Raw genomic sequence first — 22942 nt, forward strand, 5'->3', positions numbered from 1 at the left:
GGAGAAATATAATGTAGCTATTTGAATAAGCATTTAACATGTTTATCTAATGGAAATCAAATTTATAAAACATTTTTCTTTTTCAATTTCAGTTTCAAATCTAGCCAACACAGCAACAGATTTCTACAGGCCATGGGGATAAAAATATCACAGAACTGTTGGATCAGCTCTCATAGTACCAGCTTTCTTCTGATTAACTACCCAGTTTTAACCAGGCAATAGCAATGGGAGCAATGGCAGAGATAATAAATGACATTTTACATTGCCAAAAAAATTACTCTCATGACTCTTGTCATATGCTGATAATGCTTTTGAAAATTAATTATTTATACTTGAAAGTGAAAGTTCAGTTTTAATTGATTGTTATAAATTTAATCTATGCCATTACAGTCAGAAATAAAACTTTTGAGATAACTTGTTTTGCAAACCGTGTTTACTCTAAATAAAGTTTCTTTATAGCCTGTATCCTTGACCTGAATGTTCTATTTTGAATCTGAAGGGGGCGACACAATACAGTAGAATTGGGGTGAGACACCTTGTTTTATTTTATTATTCTTGTTAGATTTCTTACAAAAAAAGAAAGTATAGAAATAAAATATTATGACTATGAACCTGCAGCTATCATGTTGCTCATTTTTTAGTTTCCTGAGTAATGTTTTGATGAATAGTTTATCTTTTATCTATTTTTAACTTAGGTCTTTGATTGCCCATTGGAACTTTTGTCCCCTGTTTTTCATGTCTTAGTACTGATAAATCCATGCATCTTAGTTACAACGATACAGCTTTATAAAAACTGGTACCTTTTCTGTAGCAGGTAATGATGGTAACAGTTTCTTCACCACTTCAGGACAAGCCTTGTCAATAACCTCTAACAGACAAGGTTCGTGACTGTTTACTCCCTGTAACAATAAAGTACATATCATTAGGGCACACTAGCTAAGCTATCATGATAGTTCAAGGTTCATGACTGTTTACTCCCTGTGACAATAAAGTACACATCATTAGGGCACACTAGCTAAGCTATCATGATAGTTCAAGGTTCATGACTGTTTACTCCCTGTAACAATAAAGTACACATCATTAGGGCACACTAGCTAAGCTATCATGATAGTTCAAGGTTCATGACTGTTTACTCCCTGTAACAATAAAGTACACATCATTAGGGCACACTAGCTAAGCTATCATGATAGTTCAAGGTTCATGACTGTTTACTCCCTGTGACAATAAAGTACATATCATTAGGGCACACTAGCTAAGCTATCAAGATAGTTCAAGGTTCATGACTGTTTACTCCCTGTGACAATAAATTACACATCATTAGGGCACACTAGCTAAGCTATCATGATAGTTCAAGGTTCATGACTGTTTACTCCCTGTGACAATAAAGTACACATCATTAGGGCACACTAGCTAAGCTATCATGATAGTTCAAGGTTCATGACTGTTTACTCCCTGTGACAATAAATTACACATCATTAGGGCACACTAGCTAAGCTATCATGATAGTTCAAGGTTCATGACTGTTTACTCCCTGTAACAATAAAGTACACATCATCAGGGCACACTAGCTAAGCTATCATGATAGTTCAAGGTTCATGACTGTTTACTCCCTGTAACAATAAAGTACACATCATCAGGGCACACTAGCTAAGCTATCATGATAGTTCAAGGTTCATGACTGTTTACTCCCTGTGACAATAAAGTACACATCATTAGGGCACACTAGCTAAGCTATCATGATAGTTCAAGGTTCATGACTGTTTACTCCCTGTAACAATAAAGTACACATCATCAGGGCACACTAGCTAAGCTATCATGATAGTTCAAGGTTCATGACTGTTTACTCCCTGTAACAATAAAGTACACATCATCAGGGCACACTAGCTAAGCTATCATGATAGTTCAAGGTTCATGACTGTTTACTCCCTGTGACAATAAAGTACACATCATCAGGGCACACTAGCTAAGCTATCATGATAGTTCAAGGTTCATGACTGTTTACTCCCTGTAACAATAAAGTACACATCATCAGGGCACACTAGCTAAGCTATCATGATAGTTCAAGGTTCATGACTGTTTACTCCCTGTAACAATAAAGTACACATCATCAGGGCACACTAGCTAAGCTATCATGATAGTTCAAGGTTCATGACTGTTTACTCCCTGTGACAATAAAGTACACATCATCAGGGCACACTAGCTAAGCTATCATGATAGTTCAAGGTTCATGACTGTTTACTCCCTGTAACAATAAAGTACACATCATCAGGGCACACTAGCTAAGCTATCATGATAGTTCAAGGTTCATGACTGTTTACTCCCTGTAACAATAAAGTACACATCATCAGGGCACACTAGCTAAGCTATCATGATAGTTCAAGGTTCATGACTGTTTACTCCCTGTAACAATAAAGTACACATCATCAGGGCACACTAGCTAAGCTATCATGATAGTTCAAGGTTCATGACTGTTTACTCCCTGTAACAATAAAGTACACATCATCAGGGCACACTAGCTAAGCTATCATGATAGTTCAAGGTTCATGACTGTTTACTCCCTGTAACAATAAAGTACACATCATCAGGGCACACTAGCTAAGCTATCATGATAGTTCAAGGTTCATGACTGTTTACTCCCTGTAACAATAAAGTACACATCATCAGGGCACACTAGCTAAGCTATCATGATAGTTCAAGGTTCATGACTGTTTACTCCCTGTGACAATAAAGTACACATCATTAGGGCACACTAGCTAAGCTATCATGATAGTTCAAGGTTCATGACTGTTTACTCCCTGTAACAATAAAGTACACATCATCAGGGCACACTAGCTAAGCTATCATGATAGTTCAAGGTTCATGACTGTTTACTCCCTGTAACAATAAAGTACACATCATCAGGGCACACTAGCTAAGCTATCATGATAGTTCAAGGTTCATGACTGTTTACTCCCTGTGACAATAAAGTACACATCATTAGGGCACACTAGCTAAGCTATCATGATAGTTCAAGGTTCATGACTGTTTACTCCCTGTAACAATAAAGTACACATCATCAGGGCACACTAGCTAAGCTATCATGATAGTTCAAGGTTCATGACTGTTTACTCCCTGTGACAATAAAGTACACATCATCAGGGCACACTAGCTAAGCTATCATGATAGTTCAAGGTTCATGACTGTTTACTCCCTGTAACAATAAAGTACACATCATCAGGGCACACTAGCTAAGCTATCATGATAGTTCAAGGTTCATGACTGTTTACTCCCTGTGACAATAAAGTACACATCATCAGGGCACACTAGCTAAGCTATCATGATAGTTCAAGGTTCATGACTGTTTACTCCCTGTGACAATAAAGTACACATCATCAGGGCACACTAGCTAAGCTATCATGATAGTTCAAGGTTCATGACTGTTTACTCCCTGTAACAATAAAGTACACATCATCAGGGCACACTAGCTAAGCTATCATGATAGTTCAAGGTTCATGACTGTTTACTCCCTGTAACAATAAAGTACACATCATCAGGGCACACTAGCTAAGCTATCATGATAGTTCAAGGTTCATGACTGTTTACTCCCTGTAACAATAAAGTACACATCATCAGGGCACACTAGCTAAGCTATCATGATAGTTCAAGGTTCATGACTGTTTACTCCCTGTAACAATAAAGTACACATCATCAGGGCACACTAGCTAAGCTATCATGATAGTTCAAGGTTCATGACTGTTTACTCCCTGTAACAATAAAGTACACATCATCAGGGCACACTAGCTAAGCTATCATGATAGTTCAAGGTTCATGACTGTTTACTCCCTGTAACAATAAAGTACACATCATTAGGGCACACTAGCTAAGCTATCATGATAGTTCAAGGTTCATGACTGTTTACTCCCTGTAACAATAAAGTACACATCATCAGGGCACACTAGCTAAGCTATCATGATAGTTCAAGGTTCATGACTGTTTACTCCCTGTAACAATAAAGTACACATCATCAGGGCACACTAGCTAAGCTATCATGATAGTTCAAGGTTCATGACTGTTTACTCCCTGTAACAATAAAGTACACATCATCAGGGCACACTAGCTAAGCTATCATGATAGTTCAAGGTTCATGACTGTTTACTCCCTGTAACAATAAAGTACACATCATTAGGGCACACTAGCTAAGCTATCATGATAGTTCAAGGTTCATGACTGTTTACTCCCTGTAACAATAAAGTACACATCATCAGGGCACACTAGCTAAGCTATCATGATAGTTCAAGGTTCATGACTGTTTACTCCCTGTAACAATAAAGTACACATCATCAGGGCACACTAGCTAAGCTATCATGATAGTTCAAGGTTCATGACTGTTTACTCCCTGTAACAATAAAGTACACATCATCAGGGCACACTAGCTAAGCTATCATGATAGTTCAAGGTTCATGACTGTTTACTCCCTGTAACAATAAAGTACACATCATTAGGGCACACTAGCTAAGCTATCATGATAGTTCAAGGTTCATGACTGTTTACTCCCTGTAACAATAAAGTACACATCATCAGGGCACACTAGCTAAGCTATCATGATAGTTCAAGGTTCATGACTGTTTACTCCCTGTAACAATAAAGTACACATCATCAGGGCACACTAGCTAAGCTATCATGATAGTTCAAGGTTCATGACTGTTTACTCCCTGTAACAATAAAGTACACATCATTAGGGCACACTAGCTAAGCTATCATGATAGTTCAAGGTTCATGACTGTTTACTCCCTGTAACAATAAAGTACACATCATCAGGGCACACTAGCTAAGCTATCATGATAGTTCAAGGTTCATGACTGTTTACTCCCTGTAACAATAAAGTACACATCATCAGGGCACACTAGCTAAGCTATCATGATAGTTCAAGGTTCATGACTGTTTACTCCCTGTAACAATAAAGTACACATCATCAGGGCACACTAGCTAAGCTATCATGATACTTCTTGCATCTGAAAAACTTACAAATAAAACTTAATGTTGATCAATGAACATTGAAAACAAGGTTACCAACCTAACAATGATTCTTAACCAGTTTCATATAAACCATATCAGTGTACATGGGTACCGTACTGGGCTGTAACTAATTGTAATTTTTACTAACCTGAACAGCACTGGCAAAAAATATATTCCTAACTTCTTTCAGCAAATGTAAAGCGAGTTTCCTGGTAACAACCCTGTTACTACAAAGTAAGACAATAGCCAAGCCTTCAACTTCATGTAATACGCCAAGATTTGATGGTTCCAATCGATTCACTACAATATTATCTGTTGGCTGTTTTTCCTAAAAATGCAATTTTTATTAATCACTCTTATATTCTTTGCTTATTTTTTTACCCTTATTGACAGATGCTCATATTTGTATAAATTAAGTCTATTCTTTGCCAATTATTTTTTCCTGATAAAATAAAGGTTGACTTAGGTTTATCAAGATAGCAGAAAAAGTAAACAGTTGTCATGAATATTCAAATTTATATTACTGTAAATTAAAATGAATGTACTTCTTTCTGTTAACTGTGGATTAAGATTCTTGTTGGTGAAAATCTTAAAAGTCTATCATTTTTCCTATGGGCCAGAACATACTACTGTGCCCCTAAAGGGAAATTATAAAAACTATTTGTAATCTGCAATTATGTTTGGTGTAAATGCAGAAAATCCTGTATTTATAAATATTAAATGCTAATACTTATTAAATATTTCAAAAAAGCTATAATAATGTAAAATACTGTTAAAACTTCTTAAATCCAAAAGCAAAGATCCAAGGTGTCTAAACATTGAATTGGAAAGAATTACAAATGAGGTTCCCAGCTCTATACAATGTTAAGTAGAGACAGGGAGGTTTTTTTATGCTATAAGTTGAAAGAAGAATTTTGAACTGAAGCTTAATTTGTAGATTATAAGATTTACTTTATGTGAGTTGACATTAGATTTCCACTGAACAAGTAACTGCATGATGAGTCGTATTGTACTGTCTAGAATCTGTGTCTGTGTATCAGCTATGTCTTTTTGAACAAACAATACAAAGCCTAAAACAAACAAAAAACTATTGTTGCACAAGACTTTTTATTCCAATTCTGTCCTTGTCTATTCTCAATATAATTTTCCATACAAATACAGAAAGTTAGGAATATAGGTTATACCGGTGCTGTTCAGGTTTGTAAACAGGATACAGCTTAAATATATTGTTACAACCAATCAGGGACCACATCTCCTTAACAGCTAAACTTAATCCCTACATGTAATACCGAAATAAACCTACATCTTTACAACAACACATTATAAAATAAATGGGGAATGTGTACATGGAACACAGATGATGCCCCAGCTTGCATGTAATGTAATAAAAGGACATAACTCGAGAACTGTAAAAGTGACTACACCCAAATTTGTACTGGATCTGATTTTTGTGGTAATAAGTATTGTTTATAGGTTTCATAACATTTAGTTGAGGTAAACTTAATTTTGTTAATGGAAACAAAATTTAGAAAATTTTCTGTTTGTAAACATCATTATTCTAGAACGGTAACAGTGACACATCCAAATTTCCTACTTGATCTGTGTCTTGTGGTAATTAGCATTGTGCATAAGTTTCATAACATTTGGTCAAGGCAAACTAAAGTAAGAGAATAGGAACCAATATTTCAGCATTTTGATTTTGATAATGTAAACAAAATTTGACAATTTTTTCTATTTGTAAAGGGGCATAACTCTAAAAGTGAAAGTGGTGCCACCAAAATTCAAAAAGGATCTGTGTTTAGTAGTAATAAGTATTGTGTATAAATTTCATAACATTTGGTAGAGCCAAACTAAAGTTGGAGAAGGGAAAAGAAAAATTCAGCAATTTTCCCATTTATAAAGGGGCATAACTATAGAATAGTAAATTTGATGACACCCAAATTCAAATTTGATCTGTGTTTTGTGGTAATAAGCTTTGTGTATAAGTTTCATAATATTTGGTCAAAGCAAACTAAAGTTAGAGAATGGAACCAAAAGATTCAACAACTTTTCCATTTGTAAAGGTACATAACTCTAGAATCATACATCTTTCGTCCCTCCCATTAAAATTTGAAATCTTCTGCTTTTTGAAAACGTCAACCTCAAAAAATTATCAGTAGACATTTTTGTTTACAAAATCGATACGGACAAAGAAAAAGTCTGAGAAACACGAAATTGTTATAGGAAAATTCTGAGAAAAACGGAAGTCACCATTTCCTGTTATTGTTTTTGTGTCAAAAGGTAAAACCAGATGCTCCGCAGGGCGCCGCTTTATACGACCGCAGAGGTTGAACCCTGAACAGTTGGGGCAAGTATGGACACAACATTCAAGCTGAATTCAGCTCTAAATTTGGATTGTGATTAAATAGTTGACACAGCATAGGTTTCTGACACACAATGAATGTGGTCTAATGAACTTAAAATTCACTATGCTGTTGAATATTAATTCTCTCAAAATAATGTTTGAAGAAATTTCTTTTTATTCATGAAATCTGAAATGAGAAAATCTGACCCCCCCCCCCCCCCCCCCCCCCCAATTTTTTTTTCACATCCCCATTTCCCTTTTTCCAAAACTAATGATCTCAATTCAAATTTCTAATGGAGTTTGCAACAATAACTTCTCATTTAAATACAACATAAAATATTAAAATGTAAAAAAAGTGCTTGTTATCACTGAATGGTAAAGATTGTTTTAATTTATCAGTTGGTAGTAAAAGTGAATATACATTGTATATTGTATAAAACAATGATTTCAGTTGATTCAACTACTATTCTGGACAAAGAAAGATAACTCCAATTGAAAATTTCTTGCTGTTGCACAATATTGTGCAATTAGATATTTCTTGCTATTGCGCAATACTGTGCAATTGAAAATATTTGCTATTGCACAATACTGTGCAATTGAAAATTTCTTGCTATTGCACAATACTGTGCAATTGAAAATTTCTTGCTATTGCACAATACTGTGCAATTGAAGATTTCTTGCTATTGCTGAATACTGTGCAATTGAAAATTTCTTGCTATTGCACAATACTTAGTATAATAATTTTGGATCCTGATTTGGACCAACTTGAAAACTTGAAAAATCTAAGTACATGTTTAGATTCAGCATATCAAAAAAGCCCAAGAATTCATTTTTTGTTAAAATCAAACTTAGTTTAATTTTGAACCCTTTGGACTTTAATGTAGATCAATTTGAAAAGGGACCAAAAATTAAGAATCTACATACACAGTTAGATTTGGCATATCAAAGAACCCCAATTATTCAATTTTTTATGAAATCAAACAAAGTTTAATTTTGGACCCTTTGGGCCCCTTATTCCTAAACTGTTGGGACCAAAACTCCCAAAATCAATCCCAACCTTCCTTTTATGGACATAAACCTTGTGTTTAATTTCATATATTTCTTTTTACTTATACTAAAGTTATGGTGCGAAAACCAAGAAAAATGCTTATTTGGGCCCCTTTTTGGCCCCTAATTTCTAAACTGTTGGGACCTCAATTCCCAAAATCAATCCCAACCTTCCTTTTGTGGTCATAAACCTTGTGTTTAAATTTCATTGATTTCTATTTACTTTTACTAAAGTTAGAGTGCGAAAACTAAAAGTATTCGGACGACGACACCGGTGCAAGTCTAGTGCCAAGGGTCAAGGCCATGCTTATTTCACTTCATGCAAAGCTGACTATGGTGGCCCTAATGACTTTACCAAACAAATGGAGACAGCTACCCACAAGAAACCCCTCATCTTCTTTTTTATCGAGTAACAAGTGTTGAAAGGTATGGAATCATATTGTTATTTTTACAAAACTTGAGGCTCTTAAGAGCCTTTGTCGCTCACCTTGGTCTATGTGCATATAAAACAAAGCACACAGATCGATTCATGATAAAATTCTGTTTTGGTGATGGTGATGTGCTTGTATAGATCTTACTTTACTGAACATTCTTGCTGCTTACAATTATCTCTATCTATAAGGCACTTGGCCCAGTAGTAACAGTGGAAAATATTTTGTAAAATTTACAAAAATTTACAAAATTAATGAAAATTGTTAAAAATTGACTATAAAGGGCAAGAACTCCTTAAGGGGTCAACTGACCATTTTGGTTATGCTGACTTATTTGTAGATCTTACTTTGCTGACATTATTGCTGTTTACACTTTATCTCTATCTATAATAATATTCAAGATAATGACCAACAAGAATGTGTCCCCAGTAAACTCTAATTTGGCATTAAAATTAGAAAGATCATATCATAGGGAACATGTGTACTAAGTTTCAAGTTGATTGGACTTCAACTTCATCAAAAACTACCTTGACCAAAAACTTTAACCTGAAGCGGGACAGACGGACGGACGGACGGACGAACGAACAGACGAATGGACGCACAGACCTGAAAACATAATGCCCCTCTACTATTGTAGGTTGGGCATAAAAACGGTAAAATTTCCTAAAAATGACCAATTCAGGGGCAGCAACCCAACAACCAGTTGTCCAATTCATCTGAAAATTTCAGGGCAGATAGATCTTGACTTGATTAACAATTTTACCCCATGTCAGATTTACTGTAAATGCTTTGGTTTCAGAGTTATAAGCAATAATCTACAATTTACCCCTATGTTCTATTTCTAGCCATGGTGGCCATCTTGGTTAGTTGGCCGGGTCACCCGACACATTTTTTAAACTAGATAACCCAATGATGATTGTGGCCAAGTTTGGTTAAATTTGGTCCAGTAGTGTCAGAGGAGAAGATTTTTGTAAAACATTACAAAAATTTACGAAAAATTGATAAAAAATGAATATAAAGGCAATAACTCCTTAAGGGGTCAACTGACCATTTTAGTCATGTTGACTTATTTGTAGATCTTATTTTGCTGAACATTATTACTATTTACAGTTTATCTCTATCTATAATAATATTCAAGATAATGACCAAAAATGGTAAAATTTCCTTAATATTACCAATTCAGGGGCAGTAACCCAACAACTGGTCTCCCAATTCATCTTCTTATATGCCAAAAATCTACATTTTACCCCTATGTTCTATTTCTAGCCATGGCCGCCATCTTGGTTAGTTGGCCGGGTCACTGGACACATTTTTTAAACTAGATACCCCAATGATGATTGTGGCCAAGTTTCGTTGAATTTGGCCCAGTAGATTCAGGAGAAGATTTTTGTAATAGTTAACGACGACGACCGACAGAGACGACACAGGACGCCAGAGACCAAATGATGAGAAAAGCTCACTTAGGGCCAGGTGAGCTAAAAAGGAAGATATGCAGTTTAAACACTCAAAAAAACAATGTGTACGTCTATAAAAATGTAGATAAAAAATCTCCAGTTATGAGGCCAAAACTCAAACTGAAAATTTTCAAATCTCCAGTTGTGGCTTGACAACTCTGTCACATGTCTGTAGAATGGTGAAAGTGCCAACACCAAATTTCAAACTTGATCTGTGTTTTGTGGTAATAAGCATTTAGTTTAGTCTTAGATGCATGATTTTTTTATTAGTAGTTAGTGGCTTTGAACTAGCTGTCAGATAACTGCGAGTACTCTCAGATCTGTTCATTGTGTCTTTTTGTGTCGGGATGTATAAGTACCCGGCCACGTCCACTTGTATTTTTGTCCATCTGATGAGTTAAGCCTTTTTCAACTGATTTTTATAGTTCGTTCTTATGTTGTACTGTTATACCACTGTCCCAGGTTAGGGGGAGGGTTGGGAATCCCGCTAACATGTTTAACCCCGCCACATTATTTGTGTATGTGCCTGTCCCAAGTCAGAAGCCTGTAATTCAGTGGTTGTCGTTTGTTTATATGTGTTACATATTTGTTTTTCGTTCATTTTTTTATATAAATAAGGCCGTTAGTTTTCTCGTTTGAATTGTTTTACATTGTCTTATCGGGGCCTTTTATAGTTAACTATATGGTATGGGCTTTGCTCATTGTTGAAGGCCGTACGGTGACCTATAGTTGTTAATGTCTGTGTCATTTTGGTCTTTTGTGGATAAATGTCTCATTGGCAATCATACCAAATCTTCTTTTTTATATATTGTAAATAAGTTTCATAATATTTGGTTGAGGCAAACTGTAGTTAGAGAACAGAAACAAGATTCAACAATTTTTCCCTTTGAAAATGGGCATAACTCTAGAATGATACTAGTGAGGCCACCAAAATTCGACCTTGATCTGTGTTTTGTTATAATAAGCACTGTTTCATAACATATGGTTGAGGCTAACTTAAGATAGAGAACAGAACCCAATTTTGGGACGTCCAGACATTTGTATGTACGTATGTAGACTAACAAGGGTAAAATTTAATGCCCCATCCACTACAGAGGTGCCAAAAAAACATTGTGCAGGCACGACAAAAAGGTGATTATAGTTATGAGGATGTGGTGTTCACTCCCCTCAGTAAAAATTGCTTTTATGTTGACCTCTAGATGTCATTTGGTGTTTTTTGTCATTGTGTTGATGTCACATTCAAGTACAACCTACATCTCCTTTTAAATTGTCTGTGGTATTTGTTTGTAAAGATTTATTGGATAAAGCAAATGATACTTACCAGAAATGACATGTTCTCTCCATATATTAGATTCCCAAAACTTACCAGAAATGACATGTTCTCTCCATATATTAGATTCCAAAACTTTCCAGAAATGACATGTTCTCTCCATATATTAGATTCCAAAACTTACCAGAAATGACATGTTCTCTCCATATATTAGATTCCAAAACTTTCCAGAAATGACATGTTCTCTCCATATATTAGATTCCAAAACTTACCAGAAATGACATGTGCTTTCCATATATTAGATTCCAAAACTTACCAGAAATGACATGTTCTCTCCATACATTAGATTCCAAAACTTACCAGAAATGACATGTTCTCTCCATACATTAGATTCCAACATCAGGTTTTGTAAAGCTTGGAAAGCATGACTGGAAAATAATAAATTATATTTCATAGGACATACAGTAGTCAGTACTGATCACTTATAAACAGTTGCTAAATATGTTCAAGCATTCAACTAATCAAAGAGCTGAATAGCTCTGAGGGGAAAGACGGTCCTTGTTTCTATTTCATTTTATTTTTTTTTGTTAGTTGATAGTTAATTATCTAAAATTCAACTAGTTGAACTCTGTCATTTAACAACAACTACAATTATTTTTGAAATCTTAATAGTGTACAACTGAACTGTAGGCTAGGGTCATTTTCCATTTTTTGTGACAGTACTCTTAAGATTTTTAATTTTTTTCTTAAGAAAGTTAGGACTGAAAAATATATTCAGTTTTAAATTTCCATTGATAAAGTTCCCAGTTACATCTCTCATGTAACAGATACTAATAAAAATAACAATATGATTGATGTAAACTGTGTGAAGCTTGTTTCAAAATCCTACATTTTGAAATATTTGTAAAATTTCATGAATAAATAGGTTTAAACTACAAAATGCAACATTTGTAATTTTTTTTGTAACTATTACAATGATTATGTTGGTACACAAAATTTAGTTTTAATGGAAGACTACTTATCATATACTAAATGTCACATTTTAAGTGTTTATTTTAGTGGATAACTAGCTCATAAATTGAGGTGCTCCTGAATTGGAGGAAGATTCTTAAAACAGAGTTTTACAGAAAAAAATGAAAAAGATCGTTTCTCTCCCCGATCTCATGTAGCCCCTCGGACTTCCTGTTTACTTTGAAAGTTGTTGACCTACAAATTAAAGTATTTCATGTTGATGTTTGAATCATCTACAGCAAACATCTTTATGTTTAAATTTAACAAATACTATTTTTTAATAAGTGCACAATCTTTGAGAATGATTTAAATAACCAGTGAAGGATATCCCTGCTTATGCGTAGTGTGGCATTCCAACAATGACGTCACTATAAAATATAATGTAGGTTGGATATATTTAGAATATCTCGTCATACTGATTTTTCCGGATTGTAAAAGAAACGTAAATAGTGTAAAGGAGAGCTCAATATACGATAATTTCGAGAGAAACAGAAGGGAAATGTGTAAAAAAGTGTTTAAAGTCAATTTATTCATTTGTGTCTCCCCATCTCATCATTCTCAGTAAGATTTGTTGGGGGGTTTTCCACACTATAAAAACAAAATGAATGATTTGAGGGAATGTCACTCTGGTCAACCCCATTGGGGATTGACGGCTTGAAGCCGTCTTCCCCAAAAATTTCATTACTCCAGGGATATAAATAGTAGGAATTAATGATGGGTAATTGACTGATCATGATAATGTCATTCAAGATATGTCTCATCTTGTATTGGAGTATCATTTTACTCATGAAACCAATAATACAAATCATAGAATAAATCCTATGTAAATGTGTATCAAGTCTAACCAATAGTGTTAATAGCTGTGTTAAACAAACATTCCATAAATCATGATGAACACGTGAATCAAAGCATCGTAAATGCTGTCATCCAGCCATCCATAGCTACAGTTAATCAGACATTTTTTTTTATTTCATTTTCTTTTTTTTTCTCTTTATTAAAGCCTCTGTATGTAACATATATCATATAGATACAACAATTACCAGTGTTATGTTTACCTTTTTAAAATCACCTCATGTATTTTTGATATAAAATGTACTTAATCAAGTTAATCCAGTTCACAGATGGAGACTGGATAAGTTCAAATTTCAAATCCTATTCTCAGGTACCGTTGTGAACAAACAAACAAATTATACATTACTCTTGCATTAAATTTAGAAAGATGATTCAAATTGAGAATGGAAATAGGTTGTTTTTTATTTGATAAAACAAGCTCGTCTCAAAATTTTCTTGTAAATAGTTGCATTTGAAAGTTTTTTTTGTTTAAACATATTATATTGTTTAACATAACAAATGGATCAGACACAAGTTTTACAACTTAGTAAGGTCTCCTACAAAACATTGGTATCCATTTTTTATCCAAATCATCTTAGAATCACTGATTATTGATAAAAGTTGTATGACACTAAGCCTGTCTGAGGATGAATTGTTTTATTTCATTTTCAGGATATTGGAAATATTCTCTTTTCTTAGACATTTTTTTAAATTTTTCAATCTTAAGGAGAGGAACTGGTTTTAAATATCTTCTTCCTTTTCCAAGATTTGTATTATTTATCTATAGTGACTATGGTAAACTTTCAACTTGATAGTTTCTAGAAAGAGGCATTCAAAAAGCACTTTTCTAGAAACAAAATTTATATCTTTAATATTTTCTAATTTTAATTGGGTGTTCATTCTTCATTCAGAAACAAAAATATTCAAATACATGTACAGATACCTTACACCTGTACACAAAGTTCTTTGCAAAAATGCATCTTTTTAATCCTTACCCATTCACATGTTGAGAAATAAATTACAAAATCATTTGCTGTATTGTAATTATTATAGATATAATATTGAGGTCAACAATTGACAATACATCAATAAAGTCTTATTTCTTTTAACTTCTTAGAAACTGAAGAAAAAAATTATAAATCTAAGATGTTGAATTAAATATTCAATAGAAAATCGGGGGATCCATCCATGACACATGTACAGCAAAAACACACAATAACCAAAGGAACAGCCCTTTTATTGAAATTCTTTGTCTAAAAGTCACAGATCACAGACCAAACATGACGCTCACTTTATTGCAAGTTAAGTAAAGTCCCTAGCACCTGCAGCGTAATTTTTGGATCAACTTGATAAGATGTATCGTGAAGAGAAAGCACATTTTGAAGTTCAAAGCAGTAAAAGATTATTTGAGGGTAAATCTAGAAATTAGTACTCTTGAAGACAACTTACCCTTTCAATTCTTCATCCATGTGGACTGTTAGTTTAGTAAGAAGTTCTACTAGTTCTTGACAGGACATTCCATCTGGAATAAGTCTAGGTATAGCAGCGATGCAGGTCCTGAACAACTCTATCTTAGCCTTTCTTTCTCCTCTGTAGATCAACAAGTGAAATGGTTAAGTTTATCATAATTAACTGTTATAAGGTAAATTAACAGGTATTTCTTATAGAATCATGAATTGATTAAGATAGGACTATGGCATGTAGTGTTGAATTGTTGATATATAATGATTATTCCTTTTTGCATCTGTAACCAAGTTTGAATTTAGAGAGCTAACCTCTGATAACTACATACAGTGCAGTGGTGGATCCAGGGAGGGGGTCCGGGGGGTTGGTACCCCCCTTTTTTTTTGGACGATCAATGTATTTCAATGAGGACATGTAGTTGGAACCCCCCATTTGTCCTGGGTTAGGAACCCCCCTTTTTAAAATGGCTGGATCCGCTCCTGCAGTGAACACTTTTATTCATGGGATACTAATTTTAGTGGTTAAGTGTTTTAAAAGTTTTAAGTGTACATTGAAATATAATAACTGTTTTCTAAATCAATGCATGAAAGGACTACATGGATACAGCATAAAATAATCTACAGATGACATCAAACATCAACAAACACACATGTAGGGCATTGTGGAAATTGTGGTTAATTTGTATGGTATTTGCGGTTTTTACCATACATGCAAATTCCACAATGCTCTACATGTGCCACTACCAGCCTGTACTGTTAGAAGGTTTCAATGTTGTCAGTAATGATTGAGAAAACACCTTGTACATGTATTGCAATGTCCCAAAATACAGTAATATAGGATTACTTTCAACAATCTTCATTTCTGATGGCTTCAAATTTTTCACTCGTTTTTTTTCTAAGAAAAATGAAATCCGTGGTATCTAAAACCCAACTTTCGTTCAAACCACAGTATATTTAGTCTGTATAAAGAAATGTTTTGTCTAAATAGATGTAGAAACAAAAGCAACAAAAAAAAGATGAAAGTTTATTAAATATTTTGAATAAAAAGTAAAACAGGACTTATTCAAGGTCACCCTGGATATTGTTAAAAATCATATATCAATGAACTGGTTCCCAAGATATTAATTGCTCTTTTCACTTAATACCCTAGGAGTACTTCATAGTCCATCAAATAACTATGAATAAGATTTTGTTTCACATCAGATGTAACTAGCAGACATTTAACAGTGACAGATGGGTCTTCATGTCCCTTAAAAATGACTGCATGATCTCCCTGCTAGGCTGAGTAAAAACTTACAGTACTTTTTTTTCTTCTTAATATTTACAATTTTATTTCTCGTACTTTGTTTATCCTAAGTTCTATTTTCCATGTAACATTTTGGCTATTTTAATTTTGAGATTTTCCATGTTCAGACACCTCCTTTACCACCCTCTTCAAACTATAATCACCTGTAAATTAACATTAGGGACAAAATCTAACTGAGTAAAATACTGTAAGTTACACCAGAAAGCAATTGTAAAACATGCCTTCAATAACCTTATGATCTTTTATCACAATAGAAAATGTTTGTTAACAAGTAAAGGAACAGTGGTGTCTGAAAACAGGATTATTGTATTGGAAAACAGAAGACTTGAAAACAGGATTATTGAAGTACAGAATCAGACTTAAGTAATGGAAGATCCAGGGGGGCTACTTTGATTTATTTTGGTAAAGGTGTGCCATTTCTTGCCTAAAAAACATACCTATTTTAATTCACCAAAACTCAGTTATATAGATACTTAAAGAACGACCTATATATACAAATCGGGAGACAAATTTCAGGCGTTCATTTGGGAACTTATACTTTCAAATCAATTGAATTAATTTAATTTAATAATTGACCATTAACAATGTAAGATTCTGATTAGTATATCTATATATAATATTTAGATTATAAGGTTCATATTAATTTGTGGTATGTATAACATTTAGATTATACATACCCCAAATTAATATAGAACCTTACCAAACCTGATTGCATTATAGGATGTCATTAAACAGGAGGGTAATTTGAATATAAAATCTTGCAAAATCATAACCAGTGAGGAAGATAATTAATTGATTATATTAACATTAGTCTTTGCATTAAAATCTTACGTCATGAGTTTGAGGAAGATAATTAATTGATTATATTACCATTAGTCTTTGCATTAAAATCTTACGTCATGAGTTCCTCGGGTTCTTTACTGGCATTTTCAGACTTTGTCATCAACCAACTTCTCCCTACTTGTAAATCTAGTGCTCGTAATATGGAATCAAATGCCTTCAGTATGTGAGGGTAGTACTGCACAAGACCAATAGTTTTGGCAGTTGGTTCTGAAAGCATTTTATTGAGAAATGTTCTTTTTACACGGACAGTACTTCCCGATGGCAGTATTGGTTGTGACTGGGGCATTGGTGGATCTCCATCCTTCTGCTGCAAACTATCAGCTATCACAAGAAAAGCTCTTAACCCAATACTCATTCGCTGAAAATTTAAGATTAAGTTGAAACATTAAATAAGAGGCAAACTAATTATTTTGAATATAAACAAGCTTCTGTCTAAGTTTGATAGAAATCCAGGATATTTTAAGGAAGAAAATTTCTAAAACTTGTACCACAGAGTGAATATTTGTGGACACTGCAGCTGACGAGAATTGAAAGTAGGATCGCTATGTCTCACTTTTGCAACAAAAGTCGCAGGCTGACAAAAACATAAAAATAAAATACTTCATCAAACAAGATCTAGACTTGCAGTTACTGCAAGCCAATTCAAATCCTGTAGATATTGAAATCATGCTTAAAGGGGCACTAGCTGTCAAATTCATGTTCACCAATTTGACTCAAATTCTTATATTTGATTTACATGGCTTGGGATCGAAACTATGTATCTTCGTTTTGTGTGTATTTTTTAAAAAGTCCAGACGTCATCTAATTAACTTTTGAGTTGACCTCCGAAGACCTCTGAAGACCTCCAATCATCATATAAGTGATATAAACATAAATATATAGATATAAATAGAAAGTGAGCTTGTGTAATTGTATTTTTCTCAGTCTGTTTGATTTCATACTATAGATTAAAAATATATATGTTAATCATCGATTTTTACCTGTATACAAATGAGTTTTTGTGGACTGAATCAGTCAATCAAATGATTTACCTTTATTTCACTTTCAAAGTTGACATTCTTTTCCTTTAAATAACCGAACACGCACAATGCATGCATTATCCATCTCTAGCTAAGGGGTTAAATTGAAGTTCACACGAATAAGGATCCAATGAGGTTGAATTATTCACTTGCAAGTGAATAATTCATCATCAATGTTTCTTAACTTAATTTAACAAAATTGAACTATAATGGCGGCTAAAAGCACTATTTCACTTTTATTAATGATTGAAAAAAAAAAAAAAATATTTCATAGCTAAGTGTCCCTTTAATGTCTTCTTGCATAGGCAATCATAATCTTATTTCTTTTATTACACTGTATTATAAATCCTACCTCTGGTGTCAGACCAACTTTTGCCTGGCGTCCCACACCCAATAAATCAAAAATTATTTCCTTCATAGCAAAATCTAATCTTTCCTACAAAATAAAGGAAAAATACATCATCAATGTCATAACATGATCCAAGGAAATATTTGTGATCGAAAATGACATGTAAGCATTTATTAAATAATGTTAACAAATTTAATACTAAAATACTGTCTGCATGTCTCATTTGTTCTTTGATAATCATTTTCAGCAAATTCATGTTGAATTTCCCATTGTTAATAGCTAAATGAAAACAGAGAACAAAACAAGATAAATAAGTTTCAGACAAATTTTACAAGCTATGTACTTATTTTCTAGTAAAATTATGACTATGGACTTGATTACCCAGAAAACAAGTCTGATTTACAACAGGGCTAAATTAACTGAAACACCATAAGAAAGAAATAGGAGGAAAACTAGATTTGCATTGTTTGTATATGTTTGCCATTTTTGTTATTGATATTGTTGAGGGCACCCTTATTTTTTTTCAAAACTAAAAATTTAGATTATCCATATTAATATGTAATTTCAATATTAAATTTCATATTATCTGATGAATATCAATAAAATTGAGAATGGAAAACAATAGTTGACAGGCTGAAATGTCTGCCCTGCTTTACTTATCATGATTTAGTTCATGCTGATAGTGTGCAATATGAAGGTTTTACTATAAGTTCCAAATAAAACTAATGTTATTAATGATCAAGGTAAATCAAGTTCAGATGAACCCTGCTAGAAAAACATGAACACCTTGTCAGTCAGGATCCTGATGTTAAGGTGTGGTTGTTGTTTGTCAATGTGGTTCATAAATGTTTCTCATTTCTCATTTTTTATATAGAACGATTATATTAGACTGTTGGTTTTCCCTTTTGAACGATTTACAATAGTCATTTTTTTAGCCTCATTATAGCTTGCTGTTCAGTGTGAGCCAAGGCTGCATGTTGAAGACCGTACTTTGACCTATAATGGTTTACTTTTACAAATTATGACTTGGATGGAGAGTTGTCTCATGGCACTCACAACACATCTTCTTATATCTACACATCAAATATAGATAAATTATTGACTAAGCATCTGAGAAACAGACCTTACTATGAAAATGGAACATTGACCAATGAACAATGAAAATAAGGTTACAGTCAGATGAAACTTTTAGACATGTACATATTACAATCATTCCATTGGGTAAGGTTAGCTGATATATTGGCCTAATTACCATAGCAGGTAATGTACACATTACAATCATTTCATTGGGTAAGGTTAGCTGATATATTGGCCTAATTACCTTAGCAGGTAATGTACACATTACAATCATTTCATTGGGTAAGGTTAGCTGATATATTGGCCTAATTACCTTAGCAGGTAATGTACACATTACAATCATTTCATTGGGTAAGCTTAGCTGATATATTGGCCTAATTACCATAGCAGGTAGTGTACACATTACAATCATTTCATTGGGTAAGGTTAGCTGATATATTGGCCTAATTACCTTAGCAGGTAATGTACACATTACAATCATTCCATTGGGTAAGCTTAGCTGATATATTGGCCTAATTACCATAGCAGGTAATGTACACATTACAATCATTTCATTGGGCAAGGTTAGCTGATATATTGGGGTTATTACCTTAGCAATGAACTGTATTATTTTAACAAAGAAGTTAAGAGGCACATCTCTAGGTGTGACCATTTTGGAACCTCTTGGGAACAAACTGCTAACAATACTCTGTAGTCTACTATGTGTAGCAGTGTTACTTTCACATTTTATACGGACCATGTAAATCCTACAAATATAAATACACAACATACAAATTCAAATAAAGACATTTTGATGAAATCAATATTACAATAATCTGCCTGCAAACTTTTTTTTTCTTTACATTTAAACAAGAGTGCACACACTGAAATGTTTCAACTGCTTTACATGCGATTAAATTTATGTTGAAAGTCTGTAATATGCAAGTTTTACTACAAGTATCACATAGACTTAACATCATCAATGATCCATGAATGAGGTCACACAGTCAGATGAACAATATGAGGCATGTACACCGAACAATATAATCATTACATACCAAATATAGTTGACCTATAACTGAAAAAGATCAAACCATAAATGTGAACATTCCCCAATGAACCATGAAGTTCAGATAAAACCTGCCAGTTGGACATTTACACCTTATTTCATTCCAATTACCAAATATAGTTTGACATATTGCTTTTATTACTAGTATCTGAGATACAAATTTGACCACAAATACTTAGTCTTGCTCACTGATCCATGAAATGAGGTTGAGGTCAGGTTCACCCTGTCTAACCGAGACATTGCATGGAACCTATATTCAGTACTAAAATAGCACTACCTCCTGCACATCAGATGAGAACATTACCACAAGTAGGCCATTTATCCTCCAACCAAAGCATATACATGTATCCTTAATTGTACATCAGATAAGAACATTACCACAAGTAGGACATTTACCTTCCAACCAAAGCATATATCCTTAATTGTACATCAGATGAGAACATTACCACAAGTAGGACATTTACTCTCAAACCAAAGCATATATCCTTAATTGTACATCAGAAAAGAACATTACCACAAGTAGGACATTTACTCTCCAACCAAAGCATATATCCTTAATTGTAGGTTTACTGAGGAATTGAAAGCATGCTGAAAATTTAAAAGCAACTGAGGTTAAAGTAAATATGTCATATGTCAGAAAAACATGTACTCCTAACAACCTAATATTGTTTTCAATGGAGCTTCAATCTTTAGTACTAGGCCTTTTTTTTTTAATTAGTTGGTTTACGGATCCGCCGACCCGATTTTGTTTAAAAGTGAAATAAAATTAAAATTTTGATTTCGTGTTGTTTTTTATTCCGCCGACCCGATTTTTCGAGTGCTGTGAATAAAAAAATCCGAGGCGTTCCAAAACGTTTTGTCTGTGTCAATAAAGCGTTTGTAGTGAACGGCGTATTTTGAAAAGCTTCGAAATGACGCAGACGAATTCAAAAACCCAACGAGGGAGGACCATGGAGTCTGACGGCTTCATCTACTTTCAGTTGAATATTAACTTTGATGGTCAACGTACTGAGAGCACTTTTATCAAATGCAAACCTAAGCAAACAATCGGCGATGCCATATTCGACAATATGGCCACTTTTCAGCGAACGGGATTCATGCATAATTTAGATGCTAACAAATTTCTTGTCTGTTCAAAATATGTGTTTTAGTCAAACTTTGGTACATTGCTATTTCTTCATCAGCATGATAGGATCATGAACACAGTTGATTATCAAACATTTCATAAATCAAAGAAATTTGTTTATGTCAAGTATATTGTCCTCAAAAGATTTTTGGGTCAAACATGCACATATATTCATATGTGAAGACCACGTGCACCTTAAATGTGATGGTATTGTGTTCACCTGGAGAGTGAGAGATCTTGGGTTTGAACCTTGACCCGGTCAAATCAAAGACTTAAAAATTGGTATCTGCTGCTTCTTCGCCAAGCACGCTGCAATTGCAATTATTAAAGGAGTCAGAATAATGTGTTTGGGTAAGGTAACATATCTTTGGGGGAACTGTTACCTTGTGAGCTACCACATTTAAATTCTGGCTCAGTGTGTCAGTTTAGCATTTCATTTCTCATTTATATCATATTCTCATCCTAATTATGCATCTGATTAGCCACTAGACATTAAACAACAATTGACCATCCATCCATCAAATGCAAAGCATATCAAGATAAGAGCTAAACTATTTCTCCTCCTCAACCCCTGTAATGTCATGAATGAACAGCATTTTTTTTTTTTTTTTTCCTCCAACTCAAATTTTTCAGAACAGTTATACGTGAACAAAAAAAAAATCTAAGATTGCTATTTTATTTTTATTTTTTTTACCTCCTCCGACCCTAACCTTTGACACTAGTTGTCCGTAAACCAACTAATTAAAAAAAAAAGGCCCTAGTGCTTGAATATCTAGATTTTCTCCATAAAGTACTTCAACATTTACATCACTTGTAAATACTTTCAAGTTGATGTTTTAGGATATTTCTTTATGATTGTCCTATAAGATAGTGCTTTAGGATTATGCTTTAGGATTATTCTATAGGATTGTGCTTTATGTTTATCCTTTAGGATTATGCTTTAGGAGTGTGCTTAAGGATTATGCTTTAGAATTATGCTTCAGAATTATGCTTTATGATACTGAAACTAATGTGAATTTGATACAACCAGTTTGTATATACAGCAAAACTTTGCAGGTTAAAACCATATTTAACCCGTCACATTCATTTAAAGGTGCTTAATGTACAAATTCAAAAATTAACATTGGATGAAAAGACATCAGTTTTGGCTATAGTAAAGTCATTTACAGCAGCCGTGTGTATTCCATTCATTTAAATCTAGACATCAACAAATGTTATTCAAATATGATCAAATATTTATGACTAAGCAGGGGAAAGCCTTGCAGGAGAAAGATAAATTACTGGTATGATTTGTCCAATTGTTACACATGATGTTCAGATTTGGGGTC

General features: G+C 33.7%; 1 protein-coding gene across 7 annotated transcripts in view; it reads right to left on the reverse strand.

Annotated features, from left to right (window-relative positions):
- Positions 1-22942, reverse strand: part of LOC143042521 (protein furry-like) — a 373316-nt gene that overhangs the window by 306678 nt on the left and 43696 nt on the right. For all 7 annotated transcript variants that reach the window (XM_076214885.1, XM_076214883.1, XM_076214882.1 and 4 more), the window contains exons 14-21: positions 20030-20186; positions 18367-18450; positions 17049-17353; positions 14833-14973; positions 11902-11969; positions 5947-6065; positions 5144-5323; positions 801-899 (exon numbers count right to left, since the gene is read on the reverse strand). In XM_076214885.1, coding sequence (XP_076071000.1) covers positions 801-899; positions 5144-5323; positions 5947-6065; positions 11902-11969; positions 14833-14973; positions 17049-17353; positions 18367-18450; positions 20030-20186 — 1153 coding nt within the window. The remainder of the gene's footprint in view (positions 1-800; positions 900-5143; positions 5324-5946; positions 6066-11901; positions 11970-14832; positions 14974-17048; positions 17354-18366; positions 18451-20029; positions 20187-22942) is intronic.

This window comes from Mytilus galloprovincialis, chromosome 8, assembly GCF_965363235.1.
Source record: "Mytilus galloprovincialis chromosome 8, xbMytGall1.hap1.1, whole genome shotgun sequence".
NCBI lineage: Eukaryota > Metazoa > Mollusca > Bivalvia > Mytilida > Mytilidae > Mytilus > Mytilus galloprovincialis.